This window comes from Arvicola amphibius, chromosome 5, assembly GCF_903992535.2.
Source record: "Arvicola amphibius chromosome 5, mArvAmp1.2, whole genome shotgun sequence".
Classification (NCBI taxonomy): Eukaryota; Metazoa; Chordata; class Mammalia; order Rodentia; family Cricetidae; genus Arvicola; species Arvicola amphibius.
The window spans coordinates 10,149,894-10,175,808 of NC_052051.1; the positions used below are offsets into that span (position 1 = coordinate 10,149,894).

The 25,915-nt window shown below is 52.2% G+C and overlaps 1 protein-coding gene across 2 annotated transcripts in view; it reads left to right on the top strand.

Moving 5' to 3' along the window:
* Nfatc2 (nuclear factor of activated T cells 2) overlaps positions 1 to 25,915 on the top strand; it is a 109,120-nt gene that overhangs the window by 63,705 nt on the left and 19,500 nt on the right. For both annotated transcript variants that reach the window (XM_038331684.1, XM_038331683.1), the window contains exons 6-9: positions 1,808 to 1,948; positions 17,832 to 17,887; positions 18,433 to 18,559; positions 20,321 to 21,013. In XM_038331684.1, coding sequence (XP_038187612.1) covers positions 1,808 to 1,948; positions 17,832 to 17,887; positions 18,433 to 18,559; positions 20,321 to 21,013 — 1,017 coding nt within the window. The remainder of the gene's footprint in view (positions 1 to 1,807; positions 1,949 to 17,831; positions 17,888 to 18,432; positions 18,560 to 20,320; positions 21,014 to 25,915) is intronic.

The following is a 25,915-nucleotide window of genomic DNA, read 5'->3' on the forward strand; positions in this document are numbered from 1 at the left end:
GCCAGCAGCCCCTACCACGTCCCCCCACCCCTACTCCATCAAAGGCAAGGCTGAGAAGCCACCTCTGTAGCTGCTGTTTTCACTGCTAGTAAGCCGGCCTTAACAAAAGCTCAATTAGAAAGTCAAGGGGCTTCCACACTGAAAGACAGGCTTAATAGCTCACCCATGTGGGAGGAATTAGCAGTTGTATCCCGGGCTTCTCAACAAGTCCCGGAGCCCACAGGCGGTGGGGTGCGGTATTGCTTCTGAGTACCAAGCCAGGCATCAGGACCATGGGGCTGGGCTGGGCTGGGCAAGTCACTAGGAAGTGGGTGGAAGCCTTGGAAGTCCCTAAGTGCACCTGCTACTCAGTGGGGCTCCCTAGCCCTGGCAACAGAGGAAGAGGGTGATCTGAACTGGAACATGGAAGGAAATGGTTAAGTTCGGGCCTCACAAGGCTGCTGCTCAGGCTCCTGACTAGCTCCCGGCTCCGGATGGGGAGGGGATGGGGAGGTCCAGGGGCTCTGGCATGGGAAGACCTGGCCTTCTGCCCAGCCCTAAACTCTAGGACAAGAGCCAGAAGCTCAAGCTGACTCACCAGGAAGGCAGGGCCGTGGAGAGAGGGAGGGGCCTAAGGGAGTAGGAGGGACCTGGCTGCAGCTAGAGTTCCTTTGTCACCTGGCCGGTGCTACACCTGCCTCTATTCGTTGTCTCCTGTATCCTGCCTTCCACACAGGGCTGAGGGGTGGCTCCTGGTCCTGAGCCTGCTGAGAAGGGTTCCTGTCTCAGCCAGGTGGGGACTGGTCCATCACTGAATGTGAATCTCTGTGCTCATGTCCTCCGAAGGCTGCTGTGAGCACTTTAGCATATTGTACTGGCAGGGAGCTTAGCACCGGCCTGTCCTGCCCCAGCTTTCATTTGCTGTGGATAGAGATGAGCAGAAATAGGAAAGACCTGCCTGCCCGAACTCAGGCACCTCTGGCACCTCTCTCCTGGGGCTGAGGAGAGCTCCCAAAGGGTCTCTGAAAGCGAGCCTTTCTCCAGAGAAGGACTCAACAGGAGGGAGCAGGGGAGAAAGTGGGGTGGGGGGACAAAGAAGTAGGAGTGTGGCCCAGGGAACCTCCCAGAGGAGGCCAGGCTGAGTTCGACCTGAGGTCATGAGGAAGGAGCTGCCCACATAGGGAGGGGAGAAGAGAGGGAAGCACAGAGCTCAAAGGTGGGAGCATGCCTCCGAGGTAGCAAGGGGTACCACTGTACTTACCCAGCACGTCTGGGGACTTGGGTTCCACCCTCAGCACTGCAAAATACACACATGCATGTACACACTGTCTGTCTGAGAGAAAAAGTCAGGGGAAATAGAAGGTTCTAGAAGTTCCAGAAACATGGTGGGAACATAGTGATGGAGGGGGACCTCTGGGAAAGGAAGCCATGAGGGCAGATTCTGGAGTGTACAGCTTACAGTAAGAATCGCCCACAGGCTTCATCTGGCCGTGCACTCAGCTCACACTGGGCTGTGAGTCTGGGCTGAGAAGTGGAAGGAAGAAGCAGCTTGAGCAGTGGAGATCATGATGAGGGGGTGGTCTGGGCCTATCCCTGCACAGAGGAGAATGAAGACCCGGTTTGTCTAGCTCCTACCTCTCCTTTAGGGAAGGCAGCCTAGATTCCTGCAAATAGAGCACTGTGAGAGCAAACTGGCTAAGTGGCTTGTGGTTCTTTCAGGGATGTGATGTTTGGAGGTCCCCACTTGGGACTCCATTCCTGCCTTCTCTGCCGCGTCTCTGGAGCAGATTTCTCTAGGTCACCATGTTTCTTTTCTTCTTGCCCTCAGCTCAGCGCTCTGCCCATGAGCTGCCCATGGTGGAGAGACAAGACGTGGACAGCTGCCTGGTCTACGGGGGCCAGCAGATGATCCTCACGGGCCAGAACTTTACGGCTGAGTCCAAGGTGGTGTTCATGGAGAAGACCACAGGTCAGTCGCTTTCTCTTGCTTCTCTGAGCCAGATGGAACTGAGCCTCGCAGCACACTCAGCCTATTGGGTAACTTCCCGTTCTTCTGGCTCACTCCCCAGTGACCCACAGCCTCGCAGGTCACCGTGGATGTGGGTGACATGCTTGGATTGGTCCTTGGATGTTTCCGTGGAGACTAAACTTGTCGCCTTTCATTGACCTTGTTTTTGTTTTGCTATCGTTTCTGCACATGGGCAAACATTTTTAAAAAATACTTTTTCCTATTTCTCAGAAGAGAAACTGAGTGTGTTGCTGCTTTGAGGCCGGTGTTGGGGTGCCTACGTCACTGTGAAGTGGGCACTCCTGTCACTGAGGTTCGCTGCCTAGGAGAAGCAGCATAGGAAGAGGCTGAGCAGGAACGTGGGCTCCCTTTTGGAAATGTGAGCGTTGGGTCTGATGAACTCTGACCTCCTTTGACAAACCAGGATCTCGTCTACTGAAGACAAGGTATCTAGGAGTATACAGTCATGAGGTCTAGACGGAGCAGCAGAGCCTGGCTAAAGGTAGCACGGAGGTCCCTGTTGGACTCTTGTGATTAGATGGCTCACAGGATAGCCTCCAGCGGGGACAGGGAGAGCAGCAAGCAGATACAGGAAGCCCCGTTACGGTCACAGCAGCAGGAGGGGACAGCAGAGCAAATTCTGTGAAAAGCTTGAGGTCCAAGCGATGGACGTACCCAGGCACCTGTGTGCAGGTGGCTGTGAGGACAGGAGACACACGGGGGTAGGAAGGGAAAGTAAAAGTGACGACAGAGCCTGTCCCCAGGTGGGAGGGGCTTAGGATCACGTCCTTTCCCGGACACAGTTGACATCATCGCTGGGTAAGAGTGGTGGGGCCTTCTGTGAGCCGAGTGTGTTCCCAGAATCCCTCACTCCCCACCTGGTGCTCTGAGCTCTGCTCTAGTCCTGAGGGCTGAAACACTTGCAGTCGCTGTCCAGTGTGTCCTGACCGGCAGAACTGACCCTGATGCGAATCAGCAACACGTAGAGGTCACTGAGAAAGGTGGAGAAAGAACAGACGTGAGTGTTAGGGGAGTCTCCAAGATGAGTGAATGACCAGCTGCCTGTCACAAACCCATGTGCCCCACTGGAGAGCTCCTACAGAGCAGGAGAGGCAGGGGCAGGGCTGACCCACTCCCTGCAGGACTCACTCTCTCTGCTTACACGGACACAGTTTTGAGTCTGTATTTTCACTCGTGCTTTTTTGACGCGTGAACGTCTGCGCCGACGCTTCCTGGTCTCTCAGCACCTGGCTGTAAACAGACGTGGCTCATCCTGCCGTAGGGTCTCGTGGTGCCTTATCAGCCCGTGGCTCATCCTTCCGTAGGGTCTCGTGGTGCCTTATCAGCCCATTTCATTTTTATCGATTTCCTTCTTATCGAGTCCAGGTAGAGACGTGGTTCTAATTGGTCTGGGCCTGAAGGTTAGTTTCTTTTCCCACTGCAGTGATGACTACCTTAGCAAAAACGGCCGAAGGAAGGGTCTGCTTGGGCTCACGGTTCATGGGTCCAGCCTATCGCGCGCAGTGGTCACACTGCATCTACAGTTAGGGGCGTCTTGATGCTGGTGTCAGTTCCGTCCTCTTAATCAGGCAGTTAGGGTGGGCCTCCTGCCTCATTTAACCTCGTCTAGATCATACCTCACAGACACCCCTGGAGGCTTGCCTCTTAGTTGGGTCTAGATCTTGTTAAGCAGACAATATTAACCATCGCAGCGTGGTGAGGTAATCGGCTGCCCTAGTGGATGTGGGTAGCAGGAAACAGCACGTTCTCTAGGTTGGATTCAGCTCCAGGATCAGGATGCTATCCTTGCCCGCTGTGAATATTGACAAGACAAACGTGGCTTTAAAGCACCACGGGGGAACAGCCGATAAGATCCAAACGTTTTGTTACTCATGTCCAAGGCGACAGAGCCTCTGTGTTGACAGGAACGTCTAAGAAAGGACAGGATGATGGATCCTACTGACTCCCTGCTGCTGGGGACTGCCAGCGAGTTCCGGGTGTCTGGGTCAATAGTTTTGATGAACTGCTTCCTGAATGAATGAGAGAGCGCTGACCGAGTGGCATTGGCTGTAACCAGAGTTTTCATGGACCACCGGCTCCCAAATAGTGACACCGAGACTTCTTATTAATTATGAAAGCTCAGCCATATCTTAGGCTTGTTCCCAACTAGCTCTTATAACTTATTAACCCATTTATATTGGTCTGCGCTCTGCCACGTGGCTCATTACCTCTCCTCCATGCTGTACATCCCACTTCCTCCGTATCTGGCTGGCAAATCTCCAACCTCTCAGATTCCACCCCCACCCTCCAGTTCCTCTCTCTCCCCGGAAGTCCCACTTAGCCTCTCCTGCCTAGCTATTGGCTGTTCAGCTTTTTATTAAGCCAATCAGAAGTTGCCTTGGCAGATGAGGTTAAGCAGAGACACATCTCCACAGTGTATAAAAAATTATCCCCACAACAGTTGGCTGCTGCGTAGCTCTCTTGGTTTCCAGAGCTGTCCACACCTTGACCTCACCATGAGAAGCATTTGGCCTTGAAAAGTCAAGTTGAACCAATGGGAACAATCATAATGGCACATTCCCCATATAACTCAGCATGCTGACTTATTATTATGCCATTATTAATAAATTGGCGATTGAGGTCAGGGCTGAGTAAACCACTCTTTCCTGTGTATGTAGCCTCGGCCTGTGGTTTGGCCTCCCTCTGTAAACTGGCATATCAGCCCTGCCCCTGGAGTAGGGGTTCACATGGGAGTCCTGTGCCCTGAGAACAGAGCTTGTGGTCATCGGACACCTGTGGTTGTCCTCAGAGCTCTGGCCACATGCCTTGTGTAGAGCACATGTTGTCTGTGTGTGAGTTTGGATTGGACAAGCTTAGGAGTGGGGATGCAGCTGTCACCAACATGGTCCCAAGTCCGGGCTTTGAGGTCAGACTGTGTGACAGTTACTTTTTAGTGCCACCTTGTCACAGCCTGGAATCACCTGGGAAGAGAGGTGGTTCGTTTTGTTTTTGTTTTTGTTCTTTAAAGACGGCATTTCTCAGTGCAGCCCTAGCTGTCCTAGAACTTGTTTTGTAGACCAGGCTGGCCTTGAGCCCAGAGATCTACTTGTGTCCACCTCCCGAGAGCTGGGATTAAAGGATTGTACCACCACCATCTGGCGGGAGGAGAGTTTTCCTGAGGAACTGTCTAGATCAGGTTGACTGATATGTCTGTGGAGAACCAGCCTGATGTGGGAGGATACAGTCATTATGGGCGGCACCATCCCTTAGGCACAGGAATGAAGAAAAAAGAAGCAAACAGGCAGCGTGGCTGCATTTGTTTCTCTCTGTTCTTGATTATGGATGCTGGGCGACCAGTTGTCTCAGGCTCCAGCCTCTGTGACCTCCATGAAATGACGGGCTCTGATCCACAATTGGATGCTGAGTAAACCACTCTTTCCTTTCGTTACTACACGTTGTAAGGGAAGAACAAAGATGAGCTCACCCAGAGAGCCAGGAGATGTTCAGAAGCAACAGCCCTAGTCCTGAGCCAAGCTCTGGTCTAAGCGTTTGCCTAGGTTAACTGATCTGATTCCCGTGATAGCCCTCCAAAGGAACTACTCTTCCCCAAGTTCTACAGTGAGACTAAGCACAGAGACATTAGATGACGGAATGAAGGTCACACAGTTGGTTCTTGGTAGTGTAAGACTTACATTCAGGCAGTGTGGCTCCAGGGTTTATATAAGCTCAGACCTGGGATGATTTGCTCTAAAGATCTCTTCTCTCCCCAAAGCATGGACTTGAACCCTGTCGTAGTGATGGAGAACCCTGAGTTCTGCTGAGCTGTTGGTGCAGTTTCTATTTCATTGCTGAGACTCTTTAACACCAACTTCAGGACATCAGGCACCAGTGAGACACCCTGAGTATCCCCCCAGAAGTGGGCTTCCCTGAGAGGGGTATGTGGCTCCTCTTATCCCTGACAGGGGGGGACCTTGATAATTTGCAAGGTGCAGAGCCTGCTCTTTTGACCCTGGGGTTCACCTCCTGCAAGGGAGATCCATGTAACTGAAGTTGGTTTTTCCAAAACCGGTCCTGTGTCCATCTCCATGGACACTTGGCCAGTAGGCGCTGCACTCAGGGTGGGGTGGCCAAAGTTTTCCAAGGCAGGGGAATCCCAGCTGCTGTTCTCATTAGGAAAGGTGACAGTGCTGGGCTAATCTTAGCAGCAGAGTTTGGTCATCGGCAACGGGAGCCTCAGCATGCTTTTTATAGCTGTCCGCTAAAATGGGCTTGGCACTTTCCACTCCATCAAGAGGACAAGCTGAGGAGGTGGAAAAACAGTGAGGAGAGGGGCCATGGGGTGCCTGAGCTAGGAGAGCCCCGTGTTTTGGAAAGTGTGGTTCTATTTATAGCGGCAGTCATAATAAGGATTATTATGAGTTTCGGTCCTATTTTTAATTCTTCATAGGACTTGCAGGGACCCGTGAGACTCTACATTTGCCCATCCCTCTGATCTCAGCTGATCTTCTCTCGCTGGTTCCCCTGGCTGCCCAGAATCCCTCTTCATTCTGTCTTTGGATGCTCCATGCCCCTTCATACCCCAGGACCTTGGCTTGTGCTATTGGCTTTGGAACATTCTTCCCTTGTTCCTTCACACATGGTGTCTCCTACTATGTAGAAGTCACTTTCCTTGAGAGGTGTTTTTTTCTTTAACCTTCATGGCTCAGCCCCTAACCCGGTGTCATCTCGTCCTGTCCCAATGACATGCTTGGTTCTCCAGGTGGCTCTCAGCGCTTCCTTAGCCTGTCTACTGTCTCCGTCCACTGGTTCCCACCTTAGACTGGTGCTGATGGTTGCTTTGGAGCAGGGCCTCACTGTTTGCTGCTGCACTCTTGACTTTGAGAACAGTCTCCGTGCATCGTGTCTGTCTGTGTGTGTGTATGTGTGTGTGTGTGTGTGTGTGTGTGTGATGCTGAAGGAAAGTCCCATCCCCCTCTGTTGTCCCTCCAGCCTTGAAAAGTGTCTTTACTAGCCCTATTTTACAGACAAGTTGACTGAAGTTCAAAGATATCAAACCGGGAATCCTGGGTTAGCCCTCGACTAGGGAAAGCTCTGGAACCCTAGAATGCCATTTGCCTGGGCTCTGGAGTGATTTCTCCTGTCGGGTCAGAGAGAAGTTAAGAGAATGTCCAAGGACAGTTCTGATCCCATGTGCTCTGCAAAGCAAAAGATGCATAGCCTTCCAGGGAAGGTCAGGCTGGGAGGCAGACTGTTCCTGCCCTCGCTAGGAACCCTGGCCCCTGGCCCCTGGCCTCAGGCAGAGTCGGGGGTCCCAGCAAAACATTGCAAAACAGGAAAAAATCTAAGGACACAAAAACACAAGCGGTCTGCTTGAGGAGACAGGGTTACCATGGCTCCGAGTGACTCTCAAGGCTGGCGCGACCCAGTGTTTTGGAAGGTTCCTCCATGTGACACAGGGTTTTGGAATTCTTCAGCTGGTAAGTCCTTCTTAATTCAGGCCCCTGGCCCTAGCCAAGCCACTCCCGGGCTCTCTGTGTCCCGCGGGGGCGTAGGCTGGACACAGGCCCACATCGAATTACTCAGCTCTACAACTAAAATTTTTTGAAGCGGGTTTCTTGTTTTGTTGGATGGATTTCTTGGCGCGGTCTAATGGCAGAGGCTCCCATCACCTGTCCAGAAGGCAAATTGTTTTTTTTTTTCTTTTTCAAGAGGAGGCGTAGGCGGTGGAATCCCCTCGTCCCCACTGAGTCACTGAAGCCAGCCGTGACTCACTTTATTGCTCCCAGGTTCCCAAAGGCTGTATCATTTGGGCTTTGTTTAATAAATAGAATTATGTATGTGCTTAAAATATATTTTGAAACCTTTTTGTTCAGAAAGTATTTTTCCATGAATGAACGCAACGAGCAGATCCAAGGTACCTTATCAACAGCCCCTTCTGCACCTGTTCTTCTCCCTGGGGTGTGGTCCCAGGGCCTGGGTGGGCTTCTCTGGACGATACTGACCCCAGGCTGGGAGGATCTCTGGAAACTAGACTCCAGCCTTTATGGTATGACTAAGGCTCAGGAGACCTTTGCCCTCGGTGACTCACTCAAGGCCGGTGTCATACCCTCTCTCAACCCCCTCCAAAGACGGAGTCCAGACGGCAGCTTTGAAGCCTATCTGGTGACAGAAAATGCATTATTTTCAGACAGCTGCATGTGTGCCCGAGCCTCCTGCCTCCCCACACAGATCAACTTCTTCAGGGGATCAAACTGCCCCTTGTCCCACTCTCCCGGAGAGCCGTCCTTACCTGTGCATCCTCACTCTGCCTGGAATCTTAAAAAGAGGCAACACAGGAAGGAGTTTCCTAGTTAACTTGAGTTGAAGGGTTTGTGCCTTCAGAAATTGGCAGAGCCAGCCTTGGTGGTACATGTCTGTCATCCCAGCGCTAGGGAACAGGGAACTGGATGTGGCTGAGTTGGTAGAGCACTTGCCTGGCATGCGTGAAGCACTGGGTTCCATCCCCGGCACTGGCTAATCACTAATCCAGGCATGTTGGTGCACACCTGTAAGGCCAGCCCTTGGAAGGTGGAGTTGGGAAGATCAGAAGTTCAAGGTTACCCTTAGCTATGAAACAAGCTCTAGGTTCCTTGGGCTCTATAAGAGCCTGTCCAAAAACATCAAAAATGAAAAATACATCCTAAGAAAGAAAAAGACCCAAACAAACAAGCAAACAAACAAATCTGTCCTTGATGCCAGTAGCCTCTGTGAGCCACCCAGCTGGTCAGTGGCTTAGCTTTCAGAGTATCTGTTAAAATCCCCATTCTGTCCTCTTCTGTTTCCTTCCCAAACTCGAAAACGGAGTCAGTGGCATTTTACTATAAACCAGGAGATGGAGACTGCAGGTACAGGCACACAGTGGGTGCCCTGAAGGTAGCAGCTGCTCCTGCGGGATCTCCGACCTGTCCACATGGAGTCTGTAAGGCAGGGCCCAATGCTTTCTTAGCTATCAGAACCGTCCCTCCTGGTACATTCTCTCCCTTTCCCATGGAGAGCCTTTAGTTCTGGCATTCTGGCCCAGCAGAGCTCCCTCCCCTCCCCCTCCACGGATGGGGTGCTGAGTCACACAGCCATCCGCAGACTTCCTTGAGGTGACAGAACTTAGCAGTGGAGGGCAGGGCCCCCAAACCCCAGTTTCCTGGTTCCCAAAGTGCCCGGTGTCTGCAGCCTGCAGAGTTGTCTATAGATGATGTGCAGCTCTGAAAACAGCAGCTGCAGGAGGGGTGGGGGCCGCTGGGGAAGATGGGCTTCTGTACACACCTGGCCCTCAGGACTTCCACATCCACCCTTGGGTATTTATTAAGCACCTACTGTGTGTCAAGGGCAGCATGACAGATAAGGTCCCTGCCGTGTGTGTGTGTGTGTGTGTGTGTGTGTGTGTGTGTGTGTGTAACACTTCAGGCTTGTTTATAAGCAGGGCACGGATTCTGCAGAAGGGCTGGGGTGCAGAACGCCTGCTTCCTGTGGCCCTCAGACAAGCCTTGAGCTGCCCTCACCCCTGCATCCCAGGCAGGCTAAAGAGAGGCACATGCATGCTTGTAGAATGCAGAACTTGGTGTTATGAAATCTGAGTGTGACTAGACACCCTTGCTTTCATTGGTGACATCTGGCAACTCTGGGCAGAGAGATCAGAAAGGAACTTTCCAGAAGACACGGCTCTGAGCAGAGCCCTAAAGGAGGGAACGGAGGATGCGTAGACCCTGTAAGGAAGAGTGGCAGGCCAGAGGATCTGTTCAGGAGCCCAGACCATGATGGGATGGGTTCTGTGGACCATGGATTTGGTGAGAAGCATTGGAAAGAGACATTTCTTCTGGGGCCTCTAGGCAAGAAGAGGAGTCTGGTTTTATCCCCAGTGCAGGGGGACATTGGTGGAGGTTTTCAGTGGAGCGTATAATGTGGCTACTGTTTCAAGATTGCTCAGATATCTTTAGAGCATGGACAGGAAGAGGGGCGAATGCATATTGGGAAATAGAAGAGGTGCTGCCATAGTGGCCTGGGGTGAGCCTCACCAAGCCAGGGTAGTCAAGAGAGAGGTTTGGTGTAGGCATCTAGTGGCTTCCTCTGCAGATCTGTGTAAGTCTGTCCAGGCAGTGTCACCAGGATATCCCTGACCTCCGTGTGTCTGACTGGCAAACTGTGCCATGCTCTAGGAAGGACCCGCTTTACACTGGTTAACCGTCATGAAGTGTAGGCTGAGGTGACTTCAGCAGCCTTCGTTTATTTGGTGCTTGAGGGCAGAGCTGGGGATGCTTCGGGCCTGGTTTCCTGAGTGAACTGACTCTTGGATTTCCTCCACACACGTTCCAGCCGGGCAGCAGCAGCTCAGGGCCCAAGTGCTGCACATCTGTGAGAGCTGGCTGGCCCCTCCTGGGAGTGATGACACCACCCGCTCTTCCAGGCAGACAGTTGGGGCTCAGCCCCCTTCCCCAGGCCTGCTGCTTCCTGTTAGCCCCGCCCAAATCCCTAGCCCTTCTGAGCTGCCAGCAGACATAGAATCACAGGCCCGTACACCAATCTCTCTCTCCTTCCTCCCTCCCATCCCCCTTTCCCTTCTCTTTGCCCCAATTTCTTCCTCCTCCTGCCCATCTGTTTGTTTGTTTAAGACAGAGTCTCAGATAACCTATATTGCCTTTGAACTCACCATGCAGCTGATGACCTTAAACTTTTGGTCCTCTTACTTTCTACTTCCCGAGTGCTAGGATTTCAGGCATGTGCCATGGGGTCCAGTTTATGCAGTACTGGGCGTGACAATCACTCTACCAACCAAGCATTATCGCTAGCCCTGTCCATCTGTTTGTCTGTCCGTTCATCCATCCTTGCTCTCTCTATCCCCTAACTGCCCCTTCCTGCTTCCATTCTCCTAGGCCTCTTTCCATCCCTCTAGTCATCTCCTCCGTCCTCACGCCATCCCACCATCCCTCCCTCCATCATGCCCTCTGTCCTCTGTGCACTCTGGTAAGGTCACCTAACAAAGATACTCAAAGCCTGTGATGTCTGCTGAGTTGAGCCCCCACCTCCCCTTCCCTTTTAGCCTTGATTTTCTATCCCTAACCCCTTTGCTCAAAATGCCTGGCTCTTCCTTCCCTTCTGACTAAGGCTGGAAGGGCTTCCTCTGTGTTGGCCACCAAGCCCTGTTCCCTTTAGACCTAGGGAGTTCCCCCAAATATCTGCTCCAAAGACCAAGTTCTTTATTTCATCTCAGGACAGCAGATACGCATGAAGCCCTCTCAGCCAGAAGTGTGACCTGGGAATTGCTGGGACCCAGGCTCCCTGCTTTTTAGGGCTTTGCTTTTGAGACAGGGCCCAGCTATATAGTAGCCTGTTCTGGAACCCACCATCCTCCTGCCTCTGTCTGCCAAGCTCTGGGATCACAGACCAGCCCTCCCCATACCTGTCGTTGCCTGTGCCGAAGCAGCCATGTTTATAGACTCACAAGATGGCCTCATGACACATATACTGGTCTGTAGATACTGAGCCAGGGTGCTTCTTGTAAAATAGGGGTGTGTTTTCTAGTTAGGAAAAAATATATCTACCTTATTCTAAGGACTGCCCAGTATAGGCATAGCTGATATCTACCTACCCATCTGTCCACCCTCCCATCCATCCATCCACCCACCCACTCATTTATCTTTCCACCCACCCACCCACCCATCCACCCACCCACCCACCCACCCATCCACCCACCCATCCATCCACCTATCCACCCACCCACCCATCCACCCACCCACCCACCCATCCACCCACCCACCCATCCATTCATCTGTCCATCCACCCATTCATCCGTCTCCCTACCCACCCACACACCCATCCATCTACCTCTCACTCACCCATCCATACATTTATCCATCATTCACTATGTTCACATTGATCCACCCATCCATCCGCCCACCCACATCCATCATCTATCCACTCCCCTACCCTTCCATAGTCTTCCCATTCATCTACCTAATATCCACCCACAGTCCATATATCTCTCCATCCTCCTGTTTACCCATCCATATACCCATCCAATCATCCATTGATCCACTCTGCATCAACCCATACACCCACCTGTCAATCCACTCACTTGCTCATCTTTCCTTCTTTTATTGGCTACACACTGCCATAATGGATTCAGCCAGACCTTATCTGCGAGTTCCATCCATGACCATTCTATTCACTGAGCCAAGAATGCAAATGAGGGGCTGGAGAGATGGCTCAGAGGTTAAGAGCATTGCCTGTTCTTCCAAAGGTCCTGAGTTCAATTCCCAGCAACCACATGGTGGCTCACAGCCATCTGTAATGAGGTCTGGTGCCCTCTTCTGGTGTGCGGGCATACACACATATACAGAATATTGTATACACAATAAATAAATATTAAAAAAGAATGCAAATAAGACCCCACTCCCCAAACCCAGCCAATTCTCTTTCCTTAGAGGCCAGTGTGAGACCCCAAATTCTAAAGTAGAGTGGCGGTGACATCCATGGTGGCTTGAGCTTTTGCCTGAGCATTTTTTTTTTTGAACTGCCTATTTTAATACTCAACCCAATTCTTGGAGGAAACTAAAGCACACAGAGGCTTAGCAACCACTTGCAGCCACACAGGCAGTCAGTGCTGGCGGTGGGATGAACCTCGTCAGAGTGAGGTGAGCCTTGGGGAAGTCTCTGGGGGTGAACTTCGAAGACAATGCCTCTAGACAGCAGTCCTCAGCCACACTCATAACATACCTCCCCCATGACCGCGAGGACGCGTGCGCCTGTTAGTGTGGGTACAAGAAACAAGGGTTGCTCAAAAGCATGGCCCGGAGACCCCCATAGCAGACCACACCCGCTTGAGCCCAGCCTCTGAGTGAGCCTTCAGGGTGATGAGGCTCAGTAGAGAAGATAGCTGGCCAGTTTTCACTTCCTGCTGGGGGGGGGGGTCATTCTGCCATGAATAGAGTGTGGGCTCTGTGAGTGTGCACAGCCAGGCTAGGTCCCCAAGCTCCCACACTTTGAGTCTCTGAGTCCAGAAGAGTCAAAACACAGAACAGAGCGCCTGACTCAGTTGGCTTTGGTCATTGCTGGCTGCATCTTCATTTGCACCCAGCCTCTTGTCTTCTTTGTCATCCTCCTCACTCCGCTTTCTCATTTTCCTCCTCCCTTCCCCTCCCCTCCCATCCTCCCACCTCAGCTTCCCAAAGGTTGAGACTACAGGTGTGTGCCATGGCACCCAGCTTGAAAAGATCCATTAAAATATATATATATATATAATATTTATTTTAAAATTATGTATGTGTATGCCATGTGAGTGTAGTACTCACAGAGGCCAGAAGAGGGTGCTGAGTCCCCTGGAACTGGAGTCACAGGTAGTTGTGAGCCACCCTGTGAGTGCTGGGAATGGAACCTGGGTCCTCTGCTAGAGCAGCAAGTGCTCCCAATCCCTGAGTTGTCTCTCCAATCCTCTAAGAAGATCCATTCTTCAAAGCAAGGCAGCAGGGAGTCATGCTGCCGTCTCATGTAAGAGACACCACCTCAGTGGCGTCCCTGTGTAGATTCCAGCCGAGCCCTGCAGGTAGATATTCATCATTGCAAACAGAAAATCCTTGCTAAGCTCTGACTTTAAAATGTGTGCGTTTTCAGTTTTAACTCATGTTGAGATATGTGCCCATGTTCAAATAATCTATATATGCCAATATAAGAGCCCCCTGTGAACATCTCCCATGTGCTTACACAGTGCCGGAGCCTGATACTTTGATCTGTACGCTCATTAGGAGATAGTCTAGAACCCCCGTGTTTTAAATTGGAGACAGAGACTTACCATCTTATCCAAGGCTGCACAACTAATTGGGGCAAGCAAAGATTTCAGGCCAGGTCTGAAGTTGTGAAGTTTGGGATAAAAGGGCTGAATGCTGCCGGGGACAGAGAGGAGACGTTGGCACTGTTGCAGGGCATTTCCAAAGAGGGTTCTAGGGAGTGTGTCGCACAGCTCTGCCAGTGCACTGGAGTGGGCGGGCATTTCCTCCTACACCCACGTTGTCCCTACAGCCCTCATCTGCCAGCTCCAGGGGGCCCAGCCTTGCACAGCAGCACCCCCAGGAAATCCAAGTCTTAAGGATGGGAGTGAACACCTAATCTCTGGAGGGGGGGGGTGAGATGCCACTCAGGTGTGCCCAGTCCAGGCTGCCCTATCCTACCAGTTCTAGCCTGGCTTCCTCCTCTGCGAGCCCTGTGACCCTAGCCAGTTCTCCCCTCTCTGACTGGGACTCAACTTAGCTAGTGGAGTAAAGGCCAGACATGCTTTGGGGCAGCATATGGAGGAACAGGGTTGAAATCTGAGGGACAAAGGATGCTGGGACCAGGGCAGGCATTAAGTTAGTTAAGAATGGTGCCCTGAGCAGCAAGGCCAGAGCTGGAATAGACAGGACCTTGAGGGCCATGGCAGAGCTGTGGCGGTGTCACTGGGCACAGGAGGCAGGAAGGATTTGTGGAGGGCTGGTGAATCTGTCATTGCAGCGGGGGTGACTGCAAGGTCCCGTCTACAGATGTCCTTTTCTCGGCATCTCAGAGCTGGGCACCTTCCTCTGTTGGTTCTCTGGAAGCTTCTCCCTTGCACTTTGCTTGGGCTTAACTGTGACTTGGAGGCGGTGGTTCAATAGCTTGTGTCTTTACACAGACTTCCTCTGGGCCTTAGGTTCCCCTTCTGATGGTGCTGAGCTGACTCATTTCTAGACCATACTCAAGCTCCTATTGGCAGTTGCCTCCTTGGGTAGCCATGCCCATCGGTAAGGGGTGGGGAGGGCTCTGCCCTTTTCTCCTGGGTCCATAGACCCCAAAACCATATCTGACATAGCCTGTGAGATACCCTATCGTGAACATTGCCCTTCTGCGTGTCAAGGATTAGTTCAACTTCTTGACAGTTCTTCAAGGAATTCTGTCTGCACCTCCGAAGGATGAGCTCTGAAACCCAATCAACTCTACCCCTCCCCTTCCTTCTTCCTTCCCCCTCTGTCTTTTTTGTCTGTTTCTTGAGAGTCACTCTGTAGCCCAGGCTGGCTGCTGCCTCATCCTCCCACATTCTCCCCCAAGTAGTGAAGTTCATATGGAATTAAGCTCAAGCAGTGAGAAGCTGGGCAAGAGGGGGGACCCCTTACTGCTTCCCACATGGGCTTCTGGCTCAGCATTCAGGCTGCAGTCAGTGAGCAAGGTTGGAACCCACAAAGCCTGCTGTGCAGCCTGGGTCTCTGTCAATGACCTTGGGCCCATTTTTGACGTAAAAGCAAGGATAATCCTGGACTAGTCCTGTCTGGCTCTTTGCGCACTGTGGATCTGTGTGTTGATGGCTTCCAGCCAGGTGCCTTTGGTGTCCCTTTGGCCTCCATTTCTCCTGCCTCTGGAGTGGCTTCTCCTGGCCCTCAGCAGTCATTCCAGCCAATGACATTTTTGTATATCCCATTATGGCTCTTTGTTTTTTCTTACAATGTGGTCGATAGACAGCCAAGACTATCACCTGGTCCCTTCCATAGAGATCTAAGGAAGAATGTCTGTACTCCCCTCCCTCTGCTATCTCTGCGTGTATGTGGTGTGTGCATGCCTGTTTGTGAGCACCTGCATCTGTGATCTGTGTGTGTACATGTGGAAGTCAGAGGTTGATGTTGGGTGTCCTCTATTGTCCTCCACCTTACTTTGGGTGTGTGGTATATATACACGTGTGTGTGTGTGTGTGTGTGTGTGTGTGCGCGCGCGCGCGCGCTCGTGTACCTGTATCTGTATATGTGCATGTGGAGATCAGAGTGTAACTGGAGGTTTCTTTCCTGCCCACCAGTTCTCAAATAACCACTCTGAGGCTTAATATTAATTATAAACTGCCTTGCCTATTAGCTCAGGCTTATTATTGACTAGCTCTTAGAACTTAAATTAACCCATTTCTATTCTATATTTTACCACAAGGCTTGTGACTTGTTGCCTCATATCTTGCTTCCCTAGTGCCTGCTGGCTTCTCCAGACTCTGCCTTCTTTCTCCCTGTCTTTTTGCTTGGGTTTCTCACCTAGCTATATTCTGCTTGGCTATTGGCTAAATCACCTTCTTACAGAAGAATGCTCCACAACACCAGAATCTGATGTCGGGTATCCTTCTCTATCACTTTGCATCTCACTTTGGGAGTGTGGTGTATATGCACACGTGTATGCATGCATTCATGTGTGTGTGTGTATGTGTACATGCATGTGCACACATGCACACTTGCCTGTGTGTACCGTCGTAGCAGCCCGAGGAGAAATTTGGGTGCCCCGCTCATCACATTTTGCCTTATTGTTTTGAGCTAGGGTCTCTCACTGAATCTAGAGCTAGGCTGGCAGCTAGTGACCCTCAGAGACCCTCCTGTATTCACTCCTACAGCACTGGGGAGACAGGCACAAGTGTGGCCAGCCATACCCTGACTTTCATGAGCCTGCTAGAGTCCACATTCAAAATTGCACGCCATTGAACCACAAAGCCAGGACTGAAATTGGCTGTCACCAAGCACCCCGCTTATCCTTTGCCGTGAGAACCTCCAGTCACACCCGCTTTGTAGCAATTACACGAGTTTTGTTATGTCGGGTTTTACTTTGGAAGGGGGAGGCGTATTCCTAGGCAAGTAAGTTCAAATGCTGCTCACGGCCCACATCTCTCTGGCTAACCCTCAGAATTGGGGGTCCTAAGCCATTACAGCAGACACTAGCAGCTCTGCTCCAGGTAGAGACGGGGCTCTGAGGCCAGATGTTGGGCTGTGCTCTGTCTCGCAGCCCACTGTGCTGAGCATGCTGGAGCCTCTGCCGAGTCAAGAGCCCAGTGGACTTTGACTCAGCATTTTCCAACCATGTGCTAGCTTCGAGAATGTTCCCTTTCTCATAAAACCATTTAATATTCTTCAGCATTCATGCTCCACAAACACCCTGGAAACTCTCACGGAAATGTTTTGTTTCAGTGAGAACTGCCCAGCTTCAGTGTAGGTGGTCAGGAGAGAAATCTATAATTTGAAAATCAAGAGTTTTGTTTGGCCCTGTTTGCTGGCCTCAGACTGGGGGAATGAAGGGCCCTCTGCCCCTGGGAAGGAGAGGCCACTGCTGAGCAGAGCCCTCTCACTGCATTGGTGACTCACATGGTAGCATAGAGTGGTTAAGGGGTTCCCTCGCCTCCTGATGACCCATGAGTCAGGCACGCTCAGGCCACCTGTTCTGTCCCGATTAAGAGTGGGATAGCTAAACCATCTGTGCTCGGATGAGGGGACGCTGGTAACAAGCCAGGACCATCACAAGGCTCCTGAGACAGCCTTGGGATTGAGGACCTTCTGGAAATAGACAAATGTGATCAGGTGCCTTGGAGAACATTGATTTTATTTTAAGAAAGAGAAATAGGCGTTTGGATCGAAAGAGATCACGGTGGCGGAGTCTGCAGTTCCTCTGAGTCTTTGCTCTTTTAATCCTGAATTTCCTACTGGCATCATGTTTCTCTCCTGCTAAGAGAACTATTTGAATATGTGGACACACACACAGCTCTCTCAGACACACATAACTTGCACGCACACACACACTTTCTCACACACAGTCTCACATGCACACACTCTTTTATATACAACTCTTCTCTCACACACAACTCTGTCTCACACATACACAACTTTCTCTCACATATACACATTCTTTCTCACACACATACATTCTCTCCCTCCTTCCCTGTCCCCCACCACGGCACACCGGCACGCTGACACACCTCGCCGAAGTGATGCAATGGAGAATGTGATTTGTCGGCTCTGTCTTACGTTGTTGGCTTCTGGTTCCTTCAAAGACTGTTGTTTTTTGTGTTTTCCAGATGGGCAGCAGGTTTGGGAGATGGAAGCCACGGTGGATAAAGACAAGAGCCAGCCTGTAAGCCCCCAAAATGGCCCCGAGAGCTCAGAGTTCCTGCTGAGGTTTCTGTACCCTGCTCCCCCTTCCCCTATCCCCCTCTCCTTCCCTCCTTCCCCCTCTTCTCTATTCCTCCTTTCCTTCCTCCCTCTTTCCCTTTTTTCTCTCCTTCCTTCTTTTTCTTTACTCCTTCTCCCCTTTCTATCCTTCCTTCATCCATCTGTCTCTCCCTCCTCCTCCATCTCTCCCTTCTCCCTCCTTCCTTACTCCTCCCTCCCTCCTCCCCACACTGAATTTCATAGTTACTCAGCAAGTACAAACTGCACTTAATGAGTGCTTGCCACTTAGGGAGCCCCTGGCCCTTGGGTTTGTGACCCTGACATCTGACACACTTTGCTAGACCAGCTTTCCTTGCTGGGACAAAAAGTTAAATTCCCTTGGCTGTAGATGTGGGGAACGAAGGCAGAGGGCCTGCCGTGGCGGGCCTGGGTGGACTTGATTGGGATCCTGGCAGGAATCCTGGTGTGCTGTTTACAGTCATGTTCATGACAACTGCTTCCTTCTAGAACATGCTTTTTGTTGAGATCCCCGAGTATCGGAACAAGCACATTCGAGTGCCCGTAAAAGTGAACTTCTACGTCATCAATGGAAAGAGAAAACGAAGTCAGCCGCAACACTTTACCTACCATCCAGGTGAGGCATTCTCCCTGATATCCTCCAAGGTCACAGACAGCACTGGCCAGGGACTCAAAATTCCCAAGGTCTGCTCCTGGCTGGGTTACCTGGGGAAAGTAACTCACCCACTCTGAGCCTCAGTTTCCTCTTGTGTTGGAAGGCGCTTCCGTGTGAGAGTTGTGTAACCCACTGGTGCCAGGTGCCAGCTGCCATTGTCATGTGTGTTTTCCTTGGTGGTGGGTACGGGCATCTGGAGGCAGACAGCTAAGCAGGTGTCTCTTGCTGCCCCTCCCTATCTTAGGTTTGACCACATTCAGGGTCAAAGTGGACTTGCTCTAGAACTCTCAGGGTCCTCGACTGTCCCCACATGGATGGTGTTACTAGAGGCACACCCGGACCAGAAGGTCTCATTCACGAAATTTTGCAGAAATGGAACTAACCTCATAGAGTGGCTCTAGTTACAACTCCAAGGTAGCCGGTAGGTTAGGTAACTACAGCAGTAGTTAACTAGTAACTACAGCAGCTGCGGAAAAGCCCGCGCCTGCCCCCCTCCAGGCCAGGGAAGGACTACCGGGCTGTAAACCTACAGTCCCAGTTCTGAAACTCCACTGTCCCTGATTGGGCAGCTCAGCTTCAGCAAGGTGCATGGTCACTTGTGTGATACCTATGAGGGTGCCACCACGGGGACTGATGTGCCATGCCATCAGCAGCAGAAGTGGCATCCCATGGGCCACAAAGCTGCAGAGAGAGAATCTCGCACAAACCTTGCATGTGGTTCAGTCCTCTCAGCAAGAAGGCTGTCTCCTCTGTGCTCTGACATTCTCCACGCATCTGTGGTAGCAGGGCCTCTCTGGGCTGAGCGTCAGCGCTCGGCTGATGGAATGGAACCCTAGCAAGGCCCACCCTAAGGTCTTTAGCTGTCCAGAACTGAGACAATGGCCTTTGGATGGCATTTGTGGACATAGTCGCCTCCTCTAACCCTGACTCCCAGGAGGCTGCCCTGCTCACCCTTGGTGACAATCCTCTTGTCCGTTCATGTAGATGTCCCTCCCTCCTGAACCTGGTGATGCTAAGGGAGGGTGCTGGGAAGGGGTTGCCTGCTTTCCTCCTTGCTATGAACAATACCCGACAAAAGCAACTTAAGGGGTGAAGGTTTTATTCTGACATTTAGAGGGGTACCGCCTTTCATGGTGGGGGTAGCAGGAGAGGGAAGCGGCTGGTGGCACTGCATCACAGTCAGGAAACAGATGGAGACTTCTTCAGTCTAGGAACCCAGCCCACGGGATGCTGCTGTCCTCATTCAGGGCGGGTCTTCACATGCACCCCATGTAGAAACTCCTTTACAGACATACCCAGAGGAGTGTCTCCTAGGTGACTCTGTCAAGTTGACAGTAACGACTGAACATCGCTGACTATGTTGGACAGTGTCCAGTAGGAGGGGACACTGCAGGGAGACGATGGGGACAGATGGCTCGAGAGGTGGGAGAGTCACCACAATTTCTCTCAGCTCCCACCTTGAGGAACAAGGCTACACAGACTCCAACACCCAGTCGAGCCCACCCTCCACCCATCCACAGTTGGCAAAGTCTGTAGTTCAAGGGCATTGCCAAGGTCGAGTTTCACCTGATGACAATTCCATGGGGGATCTTGTGGCCCAAGGCTAATGAGCCACACACCAGCCATGCTCCCGCCCACTTGGCTTCTCAAAGTGCCCCTCCTCCTCGGCACACACTCACAGGTCACCATGATCACTGCAGCCCTGCGCTTTTCTCTCCACAGCCCCTGCCATCAAGACAGAACCCGATGAGTATGACCCTTCTCTGATCTGCAGCCCTGCCCATGGAGGCCTGGGGAGCCAGCCATATTACCCACAGCACCCAATGCTGGCCGAGTCCCCCTCCTGTCTCGTGGCTACCATGGCCCCCTGCCAGCAGTTCCGCTCGGGGCTGTCATCCCCCGATGCCCGCTACCAGCAGCAGAGCCCCGCGGCGGCTCTCTACCAGAGGAGCAAGAGCCTGAGTCCAGGCCTGCTGGGCTACCAGCAGCCGGCCCTCCTGGCAGCACCCTTGGGCCTGGCTGATGCCCACCGCTCTGTGCTGGTGCATGCTGGTTCTCAGGGCCAGGGCCAAGGCTCCACCCTGCCGCATACATCCTCGGCTAGCCAGCAGGCCTCGCCCGTGATTCACTACTCACCCACCAACCAGCAGCTTCGAGGCGGGGGGCACCAGGAGTTTCAGCATATCATGTACTGTGAGAACTTCGGCCCTGGTTCAGCCAGGCCTGGCCCACCACCCATCAATCAAGGCCAGAGGCTGAGCCCAGGCTCCTACCCCACAGTCATCCAACAACAGACTGCCCTGAGCCAAAGAGGTACCAAAAACGGACCCCCAGTCAGTGACCAGAAGGACGCTATGCCCACTGGAGTGACAGTCAAACAGGAACAGAACCTGGACCAGACCTACCTGGATGACGGTAAGAAGCTGTGCTTGCTCAGTGTCCCCGAGGAAGGTGCCCTCCATGTCCCCATCCTGGACTCCCTTCCCCCATACAGCCCAGTCTACCCTGCCACCTCCTTGGGCCTCAGTATCTCCATTCTAACCTGAGGGATGATATAAGATAACCTGTATTGTCACACACGTACCAGCTCACTGCGGGAGCTTGGGATGAGTGCTAGCAGTCATAGGTGTTCCCTCCAACCGCTCCAGTAGAAAAAGCCAATTAAGGGAGTTCTGGCCACTGGAGTGTCCCCTGAGGTCATGAACTGGGCCTGTTCCACCGTTTCCATACTCTTTCCGGGGCCAGATTTAGATGAACAGCAGGAAAGCAGAAAGGAAGATTTCTTTCTTTCCCGTGGAGGAAAAAAATCCCACTTTATGGCCCTCTTCTGTGCGTGGGGGCGGGGTGGAGAGTGAGCAGGGAGCACAGCCTTGAAAGGGGCTCTATCCGGAGCATGAATGGGGACTGCGGGCAGCTCTGGCACGTGTTGCTGGGACACAGAGACCATTGATGGGTGGCAGCAATGGGTTTCCGTTGGGGCGAGCTCAGCTGATGGGGGGTGCAGGGCCAGGGAGAGGGTAGAAGAAGGCTTTGTGTGAAGGTGCCCCCAGCTTGTGGGCACATGGCCTGGACAGAGGCATGGCTTGTCAGAGCAGCTGAGACAGGGGTTAGTTGGCCTCTCGGAGGAAGGCTACACTCACCTGAGGTGAGCAAAGGGTGCCCGAGGGCAGAGAGGGTGGAGCAGGCGGAGGAGCCTTCTCTTCCCTTTGAGGCTCCAGAAAATCAGAAATCTGGGATGGGGGTTTCCGAAGTGGAGAAAGAAACTCTAAGTGGCGAGCTGCTCCCTGCCTCCAGCTCCAGCTCTGGTTCATGGGCAGTAGCAGCTGATACAGGGTGGAGGGTCCCGCACCCAGAACATCCAGGAACAAAAGTGGTTTGGATTTGGTGACACCCTGTAACTCTGTGTTACCATTCCTGCCTCCCTAACTCCCAAATCTGCAATCTGGAGAAATCGAGAATTTGAAACTTCCTGGGAATCATTTTGATCCTCAAGTCTGGAATTTCAGAGCATTTTGGATTTTTAGATTAGGAATGTTCAAGTTACCCCTGAAAGCACAATAACTTGGGACCATTAACTCCCAGGAACCCAACAAGGAGCAAGGTAGAATGCCCTAGAACAGTTGCTGTGGTTACCATGGAGACCTGTGGGTGACAGGAGATTATGCTGGGTTTGCTCAGAGTTTTTGAATTCTTGTCCAGCCCGGCTACCTGGGTGTTCTGAGACTTCTGACAGCATCTATTTCTGTGATGGCACTATCAACCAAAGTCTCTTTGAGAAATGACCTTTTGGGACATTTACTAAAGTGTGGCCCTGTGTGCCTGGGCAGACCAACCCAATAGCAATGCTGTGTGAACTGATGGGGGCCAAGTGCAGTGGTGAGGGACTTCTGTACGCTCTATCTGTGAATATTAGACATCCCACTGAGAGCCAGTCTCACTGCTTGATTCAAAGAGGATTGTTGGCAAAGAGAAATCAACAGAGCAGCAGCTCCCACCATCCTCAGTGTGTACCTGGCCTCACTTCATGTGGAGGCAGGGGACTGACCCCATTAGAGGCAAAGTGCTTTAGGGATTAGTGTCTGAACAGGGCAGGCGTTTCGCAGCAGCCTTCGGGGAGGGGTTGATTTGGTCTCTGGGAGCAGAGATGTGCCAGCCCCTCCCCCTCCCACCATCATCTCGCATTAAAGATGAACGCGAGTCACCTCAGTTATGGAACCTGCAGGGGTCCTCAGTGGGTCAAAGGTGGTCGTCCATGTCTGCCACAGATGTGTAGAAGGGATGACTCGTGCCACAGAGGAAGCAGCTGGGTTTGGGGGCCCTATGGGGAATCCATAGGAAGGCTCACAGGTGTGTTGGGGTGAGCTCCCCTCCCCCAACATGATTCTGCTCTCACAGAGATCTGAGCACAGATGGCTTCCACTGCAGGAAGCTTTTCTTTAGTACCCCTTCACCATGCTTGTGACCTCCCCCCATCTCCAATCTCTACAGGGAATCCTCTGAAGGAAGGTTCTGTGGTTTTAGAAGGTGAAAAGGTTAGGGTGTTGCGGGACTTCTCAGAGCCTTGACTGTTCTGGTTGACATTAAAAAAAAACTAAGACCAGGAGGTGCCCTTTGAGGGGAGCCATTCCCACGGTCTCTGTCCTGTCAGCCCACATCCCTGGAGGTGTGACCCACAGCATGTCTGGTCCCGCAGCCCAGCGCTGGTCCCTCAAATGCTATATTCAGATTTCCCCATCTATACTTTGTCCCCCTGGGCCCAAGTCATGTGTCCCCAAGGCAGCAAGGTGTCATTGGCCAGTTTGTTTTGGTGCTTGGCTTGCTTTGTTCCCAAAGTTCTGCTTGGTGTGGCCTGCTGTGCTCTGGGGTGAACTCAGAAAATGTGGGCACAGTTTGGCTTTTGGTTGCCAGGGCTTTGGGTCCTCCTGAGAGACCTGGCCCTGCACCCAGGACCCTGCATACATTCATTCCTCTGTGGTGTGGTGTTCTTGATCTGTTGTTTGGGGTTTAAAGCAGGCAGACAAACTCAAGACATGCTTCCATCTGCCTGAGGGTGACTGGGTCTGGGCTCCTTTCAGTTGTCATTCAAAGGGGTCTCAATCCCTGAAGCCAGAGCTAGTGAGGCCAGAACTGGCACACACTGGTAGTGTGTGAGCAGGGCACAGTAGACATGAGTCTCTGCACAGAGGCAAACATTGACCTTGGAAGTTTGCCCAGCCTCTCCCCTGGGTCCAAGGAGCACCACACCCCAGTGTCTCCAAACTTGGCCCATGACCAAGTGTCCTGCCTTGTGCCCCTCTTCTGGGCGGCATTCCTGTTCTTCGTTGTTTGGGGCCTGTTCCTTCTTGGGCTGAGAGCTCATCTGCTTTTCCCACTCTGGTGCTTAAAGATGCTTACAAAAGTCTCCTCAAAATGGGAAATGTGTGACATTCTGGGTGCAGTGGGTTCCCTTCACCTGCCCTTGACAAGTCATCTGGAAATGCTGACCTGCTTTGTCCCGGGTCGCGGATCTACTCTCTCCCCCTAAAGCCCCAGATTGTGCCTGGACAGTTCAGGCTGCACATGGCATGGTCCCTCCCCCATCTCTTCTCCATCCTCCCCAGCTCTCCCTGTCTTCCCACTTAGTCCTCCGCAGTGGTCCTTGGCCTCTGATCTCCTACTGTTCATGCCCAGACCTCCAAACATTGGCTGGCTGCAGCCTGAACCAGGCGCTGTTCTGGGCTTTGGGTGGGGGGTAAGAAACAGTCTTGTCTTGAGGCAAGCATTTTTGTTATGTTTGAGGAAAGATGTGGTGTAAATGCCAGTGCCTGGGTTCTGTGCCTGGATGCAGCTCCTTGGGAGCAATGCCAGGGAAGCAGTGACTGTCACCTGTGACTCTCACCATTGATGATGCCTCCTGGGAGCCATGGTGATGCCACAGCTGAACTGTGGTTTGAGGGTCATTAGGCCAGCTTACCACCAAATCCACCACAGGCCATGGGGGCATGGGCGTGCCCTTGGGTCTTAGCCACAGGAAGGAGACTGTGGGTGCAGAAGGACCAGGGCCCAAATCTGCAGGCGTGCTTGCTGTCTTTCTCCCTCCTGGGGAGAGAGGATGTGGTCTTGTGCTGGCCAGAGCCTGGAGATGACCTGTGGGGACAGCCTAGCTTGTGCATGCATGTGACCAAGCATATGTGGGTGTGGAAAGGGCTGTTCTTCATAGGAAATGCGTGAGCAGTAGACATTGGGTGAAAACTGAGTATTTTCCACTGTATTTAAATATTGAACTATATTAACACCCACCCAAAATCAATAGTGTAGTGCCACAAATGGGCCACCTCAAAATGACAGCCTGGATTTTCATGGCGAGTACATTATCCACAGAGCCATCTGCCAGCTCCCTGTAGACCGTGCTGGGCCCCCTGTCTCCCAGGCCACACCTAAAGTAATCTTGTGTGTTATGTAATATATGAATCTATTTCCCCCAAATATCTACTCCAGCTGTAGCCTACTTCTCTATGGAAAAGCACATCCCCAAAAAGCAAGTTCATGGCTCAAGGCTAGGAACTGACGGGCCAGCAGTTAGCAGAATCTTCCTTCTGTACTCTCTCCGCTCTTCCTTCTCCACCAGTAAATCCACATTGGATCGCTGGTGGAGTTTTGTTTTCCCAGGGGCTTAGCCCCCACCCTGTGCCTCTTTTGTGAAGAATCCGTAACTTTTTTTTCTCCCACCCCATTGAGCTGCTGTTTGGATTTGGTCCTTGGGTTTGCCCTCTACCGTTCTGTTGGGCTTGCTTCTTGCCCTGGATGCACTGCACTTGATTTTAGCACCTGGAGAAGGGCTTGTGTCTTGGGGAATGATTAAACCATCAACTTGGCTCTTTTCCATGGGGTTTTTGACACCTCTTTAATTTTTTATTGATCTGGGGATCCAGTCACATTGACACCGTTTATAAAGGAAGGGCTGGGCCTGCTTTGCTGATCCACACTGTCTGCTGTCTGTGGGTGAAGTGGAAGATACTCAGGGTTGGGCGTGAGGGTTGTCTGCTCTGGTGCTTAGGAACAAAGTCTGTTGGGCTTGGACTGATGTCTGTTTTACCTTCTCTACTGCTCTGAAACTAGATCTCTGGGCAGGTGAGCCAGAGCAGGTAGCCCCGGGTCACATTGCATCCAGTGTGGGGCACCCAGCTTGGGTCTGTGGCAGCACTGTTGGGTGCAGGCACTTTGGACTAACAATGAGTTTCTTCTGTGGCCCCTCGATTCTGCTGTCCCAGGAAAGCTGGAAGGACACTCCCTGGCCGCTGGGTTTCCAAAAGCCTGGAGAAAGTGGAGGTTCTGTTG